Source organism: Triticum dicoccoides, chromosome 7B (assembly GCF_002162155.2).
Source record: "Triticum dicoccoides isolate Atlit2015 ecotype Zavitan chromosome 7B, WEW_v2.0, whole genome shotgun sequence".
NCBI lineage: Eukaryota > Viridiplantae > Streptophyta > Magnoliopsida > Poales > Poaceae > Triticum > Triticum dicoccoides.
Genome location: NC_041393.1, coordinates 494,392,734 through 494,402,766, shown reverse-complemented (window position 1 = coordinate 494,402,766; position 10,033 = coordinate 494,392,734). Strand labels below are relative to the sequence as shown.

At 42.2% G+C, this 10,033-nt stretch overlaps 1 protein-coding gene and 1 long non-coding RNA gene across 3 annotated transcripts; both read right to left on the bottom strand.

Annotated features, from left to right (window-relative positions):
• Window positions 1–2,089: 2,089 nt before the first annotated feature.
• On the bottom strand, window positions 2,090–3,331 carry LOC119335322. Of its 2 annotated transcripts, none has more exons than XR_005161819.1 (2): window positions 2,709–3,331; window positions 2,090–2,227 (listed from the first exon to the last, which is right to left on the bottom strand). It is a non-coding gene; the product is annotated as an uncharacterized LOC119335322 (long non-coding RNA). The 2 variants fall into 2 exon arrangements; XR_005161818.1 differs by having other exon boundaries at window positions 2,892–3,331.
• A 4,388-nt stretch (window positions 3,332–7,719) lies between these two features.
• Window positions 7,720–9,699, bottom strand: LOC119341779 (xyloglucan endotransglucosylase/hydrolase protein 31-like). Its single transcript, XM_037613634.1, has 3 exons — window positions 9,371–9,699; window positions 8,771–8,871; window positions 7,720–8,687 (listed from the first exon to the last, which is right to left on the bottom strand). The coding sequence occupies exons 1-3, from the start codon at window positions 9,582–9,584 to the stop codon at window positions 8,112–8,114; spliced, it is 891 nt and encodes a 296-aa protein (XP_037469531.1). The 5' UTR covers window positions 9,585–9,699; the 3' UTR covers window positions 7,720–8,111.
• Window positions 9,700–10,033: the final 334 nt, after the last annotated feature.

Below are 10,033 nucleotides of genomic sequence, written 5' to 3'. Positions count from 1 at the left end.
ATCCCCTACTCCAGGACACCGTCAACTATGCAAAACTCAACTACGCTTTTTCCTTATTGCATCTCAAAGCACAAACAAAGAGCACTAATGTCACCGAGTCAGACATGATTTTTTTTGAAGTATAGCTATGCACTTGTGAGTATTTCTTTTGATCACATTGGGGGACCTAGAGGAAATATTGCTTGACGAGATAATGTATTCTTGAAATTCAAATTAATTTCATTTCATTCATTCATGAAATATCCGGTTTAATTTGTGTCATATTTCATTAATCACTTCCTCAGTCATACTTTATTGAAGTTCTTCAATTTTTTCATTAATCACATCCTAGACAATACCTTTTTAAAGTTCTCCAATTGTGATTTGAAATGGTTGTTTCTAATTTTGTCACATTTGATTGCAAAATCCATGTCACGGACAATTATTACAACATTGGTTCCAAGGCAACAAAAAACATTAGTTCTAAGGTAACAAGAAGTGTTACCCTTTGAAAGCTTGGTCGGAATGTCGTCCAATGACCGCATCACATGTTAATACAAGTTTCAGTTGGGATGTTGTACCATGTGATCCGTAACGCTGGTTTCCAGAGATATTTGTATGATATCCTAAATAATGTTGTTAAACATCTTTGTCAGTTCTCCCCTGAATATAGTTGTGTGGCTTATATGAATATGTACCTAAAAATTTAAACGGCCCTAGAGTTGCGAACAACTCTCCCTCACATCGAATCCATTTTTCTCAGATAGTTTCCACCCTTCATGTTTTGATTAAAAAAATTATATCATTCGTTCATAAAGATAGTCGGGCGCGACAATGCGCTCTTTCATGTTCTAGTTATAGATGATGAACAATGTCAAGGGGATCTCGTCAGACTTATGGAGGAAAACCAAGAAAGATCGACATGGAGTCAGTTCCATAAATTGATCCAATCACCTTCTTCTTCATGTATTCTTGGTCCTACATAGGGGGTTAATCCAACGGAGGGGTCCTTCTTTCGTTGGGATTAATATGCCAACAACAATATCAGGGGTTTGAGCATGAGCGTGTAGTCTTTTTTCAAGGAAATCAAGGCCCGGGCAATGAAAGTAAAAAGTGAGGAACCGTGTGATTCCACAAATTTGGTGTTATCAACGGTGTCCGTAATATGAATGGAATGTTCCCTCTAGTGGACCAACGTTATTCCATTATGTTGTTGTATTACTCCAACTGTACATGTACGAGGGACTATTCGGCGCTATCCAATCTAAACCTCCAACTAAACACACCCTTAGTTGATAGACTACCCTAAGGTAAATAAAGCTTAAGCTTGTGCGGTTTCACACTACTAAAACCTGAAATACAATCAATATTTATAAGGGTGCGGCAATTATTAATCCAAGATATCATTGGCCACTTAGCACCACCCATAACAACAAGAACATGATTGTCATCATTCTAAAAGCATGGAATCTTTAACACGTACACCTCTCTATCTTTAGAAAAGCAACAGTAATTGCATTTTCGCTGGATTTTGCGAATATATATATATATATATATATATATATATATATATATATATATATATATATATATATATATATATATATATATATACTAGATGACGCCCCGCGCGTTGCTGCGGGAATTTGTTGTTGATTTTTGAAGTAACATCCATGTATCAAAGAAGACAACAATTTAAATAAATAATATGATATATTTCATATATGGCTGATGATTTAAAGATATTACTACACTACAAATTGCTAGTGTAGGGCCTAAACTGCAGCTTTTAATTTTTCTCAGGTAACTGAATTCACTTGACCAATAGATTATTGATGATGTATAGCATTTGGATTGCATGGAGACAAATATTGTATAACAGAAATTAAAATCCATAGGTATAACAGAAAATAGTGACTATTTATCTTAGAAACATATGAGGAAAATCATTGGATTGAAGAACCACCTGTAGGCTATACACTTGTTCCTCTTCAATTGAAACCTGGATGGGTGGGGCAGTATAAACGGACGCCTCAAGAAAGACTGCAGCCTAGCACAGAGAGCAAACACGACTTCAAGGGCTGCAGATGTATCATGGCCAACACAGGCGGCACCAGATTGAGATGGGTGTGAAATATCAATGTCGTTGACGATGGTAGATCACAACAATGAGCCCAGTTGCTCTACAAATTTTATCATCATTCGATAAATCACAAGGAATTATTGTTGCTTGTAGTAACCCTGCGACCTGCAATGGAAAATAAAATAAGAACTTTTGGTACAATGGTGTGGTTCATATGCGATTCCAAGTAGAATGAAAAGAAAAAAATCTCACGGATCCTTGTTTTGTGCTAATACCACCAAACTTCGGTGGTAATATCACAAGTATGAATAGTTGTTAAAGATCAATGTCAAACAAACAACTGAAACAATAATGCGTTAAAATGCTGAACCAATCAACTGATGAAGACTGAAACTTGTGCTCTTCTATAAACATCTGATAAACATCGGTTCGATTGTTGACTAAGTGAGGTATACAACAAAAAAATCATAAACACAACTACAATCGGTGGAAAATAAACAACTAAGATCGGTGGCAAGAAAATACTGAAACAATAGTACGTTTTGGCACTAAATCAATCAACTGATTAAGAACCTTTACTTATAAATCACGTGGAGCTTTGCAACATACTACAGAATTAGTGGTATTAATAATGCAGCTTGAGCACCTTGGTGTTGGTCGGCCAGCAACTGAGGAACCAATGAAAGAGTACCTAGAAGCTGGAGGACCTAACCGACAGAGAACAATGCCCGTGAAGAGAATGAGACTGGGGGAGCGGCTGATGAATAGCTCGAACTGCTGCACAGTAAGCTTTCGCCCTGTACCAGCCTTGTGGAGCTCGAACTCCTACCTCATCATGAACTGGTGGACGCCTCCAGTCCGAGGCTTTGCCGTGGAGGCTGATGTGGCCCCGTCAGATCTGGACCGTGCGACAGGAGAACCTGACGACCCCATCTCGAATCACACGGGAGAAGGGTCACCGGATGCCCCCATCAGTTGGAGCAGCCGGTGCCGCTGCTCCTGGATGAGCGCCGGCTATGTGCGGCGGCCCCATCTCGAACCACACAAGGGAAGGATCACCGGGCACCCCTTAAATTGGATCAGCTGGTGGCGCCGCTCCTGGATGTGCGCTTGCTGCCTGTCGTATCTCCGGCTCGGCGGCTCTGCAGATTCTATGAGGAGGCGCGGCGATGGATGGGGTGGCGAGGACGGATGGTCTTCCGACTTCTACGGTTGCCGGTAGGTGTGATTCGGCTGTTACTTTTGGAAACGAAAAGAAACAATGAGGTGACGCTTCATTTGTGGCTGCGTACAGCCCAGCCCGCTAAGTTAGCGATGGAAAACCATGCGGGTGGAGGATTAGTGCTGACGTGGCCACACGGGATTGGATGCTGACGTGGACACCTTGCATGTTGAAAGAATTTGTAGTAGTGGGGAGCAACTTCTTAAAAATGTAAGATAGGTAAAATGTTTGGGGCACCTAGGTGCCTGGGCACCTTGATGCCCGTTATAGCAAGTGATATTCATGGTGCATGACGTACAATCCGCGACATTTGACTTTCCAAATATTGTTTTCATGCGCTATAAATTTTAATAGGCAGTGATTGCTTTCCAAAAATATATACTACTTATTTTCTTGCAATGATTCCTTTCCAAATAAAAAAGGCATGTATATACGCTTTGATTTTTAAGGTATCCGATATGACCAAACTATACGAAATATCATCGCAAATGTTTGTATGTATAATTACAACGTATATTATGCATTTTTTTGAAGTTTTACTTTCCAAGGTATCCAGTATTAAAAAAAGTTAAGGCCGGGTCACACTTTTACCAACTAATATTTCTATACAAAATAAGGTGAATAAATAATATAAATGTGATCTTAATTTTTTTACTTTTAGGAATATACGATGCATGCTGATACCCACACATGATTTTTTTTCCTACGTACATATACCCACGCACAATTCTTTTTAGTCTAAGTAATGTCCGATTGCATACCAATATCCACAAGCGGTTTTTGCGTACGTACATGGACGTAAGATATCATACCCACAATTTTTTTTTCAATACATGCATGGTTTGGAGATATACACGAAACTGATATACTTCGAATGGTACATAACCCAAAAAATGATACACTATTTTTTAGCACACGTATTTTTTTTGATATATACCCGTAAATGATATTGGGGATGTACCCAAAAATAACATAATTTACATATACGTAAGATCTTGACTAGGTATATGAAAAAGTTAGTATGTGACTAGGTATACAATTTTTATAGGTATATGAATTAGTACATGACTAGGTATATGAATTAGTACATGACTAGATATATACAAATACCTAAGATATTGTATGCACAAACTAATTTTTTAATACATATATATGCCTTGAAGATATACCTACAAATAATATATTAGAAAAAGTATAATACATCAATAAAGTGCACGTACCATGCATGGATCATTAATTGCTAATTTTCTCTTTCTTATTTAATGAGGGCATTAAGTGTCATATCAAGCAATAATTCTTTCCTAATGACAGAGTCAACGTTTAAAGCATTAGTTCTAGTAGTAATACAAATGCACACATCTTAGTGTAATCCGACGTTTTGTAGGCAAGGTGCCCATGCACCTAGGTGTTCCATATGGCCGTTATATATATATATATATATATAAATATGGAAAATGCATCCTACTACCGGGTGTAGTTACACCCATTTCTCATATACTACCATGTGGTAGTATATACTCTACTTTATTATTTTAGTATGTTCACATACTATATCTAAGATACTCTAAAGCAAGTTATGTGAAAAAATTGCATTTGAGCCCATGTTTTTATAATATTTGTGCAATACATACGTATTTGTACGTACAAAAGAGTATGCTTAAAATATACAATATACTACCTCAAAAATAGTATATATACTACCTAAATATTCTTACATACTACATACTATGCATACATACTCTCCCATATGATAAATACTACCTAGAACGTATGAATCAAAAGTGAGAGTAACTACACCCGGTAGTACGAAAAAATTGTCATATATATATATATATATATATATATATATATATATATATATATATGACAAATTTTATCTACAAGCAGTGATAGTTAGCACCTAATTGTTTGGCCTCCACGTGTCCCTTAAGCCGTAGCACCAATTGGATTGGTGGGTGCCAAAAAACCTGTTAGTGTTCAAGCCTAATTTAATCATTTAGTTAAAATGTTTTACCAGCCAACTATTAGCAACAACCTGCTAATTTCAGGGCTGCATGCAGCAGACCTCACCGAATGGATAAGTGCGAGTAGCTATCCACTAGGAGACATTGATTTTAAAACAACCTAGCTGGACACGTACTGCCCTTACAATGTACGTACACATTGATGTAAAAAATGCTTATTATATGCGTGCTCCTTAAATCCAAAGAGATCATAGTTCTATATGTGCTCCAAAACTTAAAAGTATAGACATAATATTTTCCCAGTGTTCTGATTGTCCATAATGTATACTCAAAAATTTAATCCTAGAATATATACTTGCTATTTAGATGGAGTATGAAGTTCTGGAGTATGGAGTATGGAGTATGAAGTATCAGGATGCATGTACTTCATAGTAAATGAGTGTGCAAAAAAGTATGGAGTATGCCGAAGAGTCAAGAATATAGTATGGAGTAACCCTAAAAAAATAATATGGAGTATGAAGTACGTGGTCTGTACTTCATAGAAAAAAATATAGTATGGAGTACCCCGCAAAAATAAAATAACAGTATGAAGTATCATAAAAAGAGGATAGTATGTCGTATATCTCATAGTACAAAATATGGAGTATATTTTTTAGAAAAGGAAATATGGAGTATATATAAATATCAGTATGTCACGTTGATGGATACGCTAAATACAAATACATTCATGGCTTCATGGACTCCTGAGCGGTTGGTTTGAAACACCATATACACATGTTGTTTCCATCAATGCATGTACGCATGTTCTTCCTTCTCATATATCGCCATCTCTCACGATGAAGTATATACTGTGAGTATACATATATCGCCGTCGTCGCCGCCGCCGTGCTGGAGCAGTCACATGTCGGCCATAAACAGTATTGCGGTGCAGCCGCCGCTTGCCTCGCCGGTGAGCCATCCGAGATGTGCAGTAGTATGTAGTCGTCTCTGCTACCTCATAGAGTAGTCGCTCGTCGGCGTGTGCAGCCGTAAATCGTTGTCACCGTCGCCGCACCATAACAATCTTATATTGGTGGTCGTTGCGCATTGCAATCTTACACGACGGATGTGTTTTTCTAGATGCATGGTTGATGTATCGGCTAGATGAACGCCTTGGAACATGGTCCTAATCCATGATCATAAAAAATCTGATTATACTATAAATCGACTAGGAGGAATATTAAAGATTGGGTCCTTTGGATGAATACGTTGGAACATACATCCATGTTCCTAATCCCATCAGCCATCAACGTTGCCCGCGACCCCTGTATAAGAATGGAAATTAGGAACAATTAACAATCGATTTACATGATGTTTGTGTAGATGCATGTCGCATACCTTCTGTCTCTAATGATTTTTCCAGATCCAGCTTTAGGTGAAGATTTTGACCGAGAAACATGGAGAGAGAGAAAGAGCGCTCTGAGAGAGAGAAAGGGATTAGCGTTGCATGGTTTTATGTCAAGCGATATATGGGGCTAGCCCAAGAAAATAGGAAGGTGCAGATCCGAGTGGAAAATATATCCTTCTTTATTTTACCCGCAACCCGTTAGGAGCCGCACACATCTCAAGCAATCAGACGGCAAAAGAGATGAAGGTAACTACCACCTAATGGTAGGATGTATTTTCCATATATATATATATATATATATATATATATATATATATATATATATAGGGAAAATGCATCCTACTACCGGGTGGTAGTATATATACTACTTTATCATTTTTAGTATGTTCATATATTATATCTAAGATACTCTAAAGCGAGTTATGTGAAAAAATTGCATATGAGCCCATGTTTTTATCATATTTGTGAAAATACGTACATATTTATACGTAAAAAGAAGTATGCTAAAAATATACTACATACTACCTAAAAAATAGTATATATACTATCTAAATATTCTTATATATTACGCATACATACACTGCGGTATGGTAGATACTACCTAAAACGTATAAAATAAAAATGGGTGTAACTACACCCGATAGTAGGAAATATATATATATATCTATTATAATAACACCCGTTCTGCTAACAAACCCCACAGCGCACCCCCGATCCACCGCAAATAAAAGGCAGTCAACGCCCACTCCTCCTCATGCCCACCCATCGCAGCTTCTCTCCTTCCCCATCACCGCACCACCTCCCTCCCTCCCCCCACCGCGGCAACCAGCGCCGATCTCCCTGCTCCCCCGCCCCGCTCGCAGCCTTCCTTCCCTCGCATGTGGTAGGGGTGGCCGGACCAATCGTGGCAAGTGGTCAAAGGCCTGTCTGATGGCCTCGACGGGCTTGCCGTCGACTGCGTTGATTTAGTACATGACGAGGATCGTCCATAGTCATATGCCTCGGATTATTCTAACACCGGCCCACGCTTACACCCACCGGCTTTGGACTCGATTAAACCATGTCTTTGACGCAATTGTACAAATAAATCGCAAATATGGAGAACATATTAGAGTAGTCTGTATTACAGTGGGCATGCATGATAGTATGTCATCAATCATGCGCCTTTGCCCCTTCGGGGCATACATACATGTGAAACGAAAAGTAGGCACCAACCAAAACGAAAGAGATGGAAAGACACGAGACCCTTTTGGGCAATATGCCAACGACCAACGCCTCAACCACCGGCCTAGCTCATGCTCAGCCACAGGCAGGCAGGCAGCAGCGGTAGGGCAGCCACACCCTTTACTCTTTGAGATCCAAACCAAAAAGAAGAAGCAAAGTGTAGGTAGGAGCTCGTAGTAGGAGCACTGTAAGCAAGCAAACACACGACGAAATTAATCAGGACACGCGCGCCACCGTTGGTTCACGGGCTCATCAGCATTCCGGCGTGAGCGAGCGGTCCCTCCGGAAGTCCTGGCAGTAGTAGTACACCATGTGGCGCTGCTGCGCCCACCGCATCGCCGCGTACTGCTGCCGCGTGAGCCCCGTGCCGACGGGGGACGCCCGGGCCGGGCGGCAAGAGGGCGGGGCGCTGGGCCCGCACCCGGCGACCACGAAGCGGTCGAAGCGCGCCACGAACGGCTGGTAGCGGTAGTCGGCCCTGTACCTGCCGTGGTCGGTGGCCCAGTCGGAGGCGTCCCAGATGGAGCCGTACGCCCACATCGGGCGGTCGGGGAAGGTGAGCTCCGTCTTGCGCTCGTACCGCCGGATGGGCACGTCGTCCACGAAGAAGGTGATGGCGTCCGGGTTCCAGAGGATGGCGTAGTTGTGGAAGCCGGCGGTGGGGTCGAACCAGAGGTGGAACCGCATCTCCCGCCCGATGATCCGCCCGTCGCCGCTGCCGCGGACGTACACGTTGGTCTGCAGCGTGTAGGGCTCGCCGGGGATGGTGCCCAGGAACTCCATGTCGATCTCGTCGTGGAACCCAGGGTGCGCCTCGTTGTTGGACAGCTGCGCGCGCGTATCAATTAACCTGTTACTACTAGTACTAATTAACGCTGCGTTATTTAGAGAATATTTGTAGTAGTGCTTACATAGAAGGCGGTGTTGGTGCCGGCGGTGTAGCCGGCGGGGAGCTTGATGCGGGTGGCGAAGTAGCCGTTCCTGTACGCATGCTTCGACTTGAACCCGCTCCCTGCATAGATCAGATGTGAGGTGAGGGAATGTGCACCAACATAATCAAGCAGCAAATTAATCCCTCCACAGATTAGCATGTTAGTTACCGCATGGGACATGTGGTTAGCAAAATCAAAATTCATATAGATTAGCATGAGAGTTAACAACAGTAATCTATCACTGCTGCCACGTACGTGGGCCCGAACCGCACTGTGTCTATCGCTGCGCGATGCACAGGCCGGGGGCTCCCCCAGTACCAAAAAGAAAAACGCACTGTGTCTGTGTTTCAGATTCGATACAAGTGACACCGACGATTCAACATGGCGCTAGTGATGTCTCGTTCGCTACAACACAAGCCTGAACAGTGAATTCACGTAGTACGTGCGTCGGTGACACTGTTGACAAAAAACAAGAGCCAAGTATATAGGAGTACATGCATATGCATGCACCTAAACTAGAATTAAAAAACAATTGGTAGTCTTTCCAGAGATGCGCAAAGAAAAAAAAAATGCACATACCGCAGGTCTTGTCGAGCCAGATGGTGACGGCTGAATGGTCGCCGGAGAGCGTCTGGTGCTGCGGGCCCCACTTGTTGCGGTACCCGCGGTTGAACGCCATTGGCCGGAACCTCGAGCTCGGGTAGTAGCCGGGAGAAGGCTGCGCGTCGGATGAGGGCACCGCCATTGCCAGGAGCAGCAGCGCCATGGCCGGGAGCATGGAGAGGCTGGCCATTGTTGCTCCGCCAAGCTAGCTAGGACTAGGAGCTAGACTAAATGCTCCCTCCCAATGAGAGGAGATCGAGAGTACACTTGGTAGCCAAGCGAGCTGCTTTGGTGAGAGTGTATGTCCGTGTGGAGACAATATATAGGAGGGCGACAGAGAAAGCAAGTGACCAGATTGGCCCACTCACGCAAGAGGGAGTTGGGTAGTGATGAGGCAGTGTGAGTAAATGATAAATCCGAATGCAGGTCGATCCATGGAAGGTGAATGTACCCACCACGTCTTCTCACCTTAATTTCACCTGACCTGCTCCAAAGGATGCTGCATTTGGCAAGTGCCAGTACCTAGAGCCAAAGTGCTTTCTAAGGGCAACTCCAACGCCATGCATCAAAACGCCGTAAAAGCCGGAACAACGCGGTTCAAACACTTTTTGACATGCAACATCGTGCATCAAATTTCCA

What these genes read in the sequence shown, in the direction of transcription:
- LOC119341779 (XM_037613634.1), bottom strand. Translation starts at nt 9,584, where the DNA reads ATGGCCAGCCTCTCCATGCTCCCGGCCATGGCGCTGCTGCTCCTGGCA. An exon ending in CTGGCTCGACAAGACCTGCG is followed by an intron (nt 8,872 to 9,370) that starts GTATGTGCATTT and finishes TGATCTATGCAG; the next exon opens with GGAGCGGGTTCAAGTCGAAG. An exon ending in GCACCAACACCGCCTTCTAT is followed by an intron (nt 8,688 to 8,770) that starts GTAAGCACTACT and finishes ACGCGCGCGCAG; the next exon opens with CTGTCCAACAACGAGGCGCA.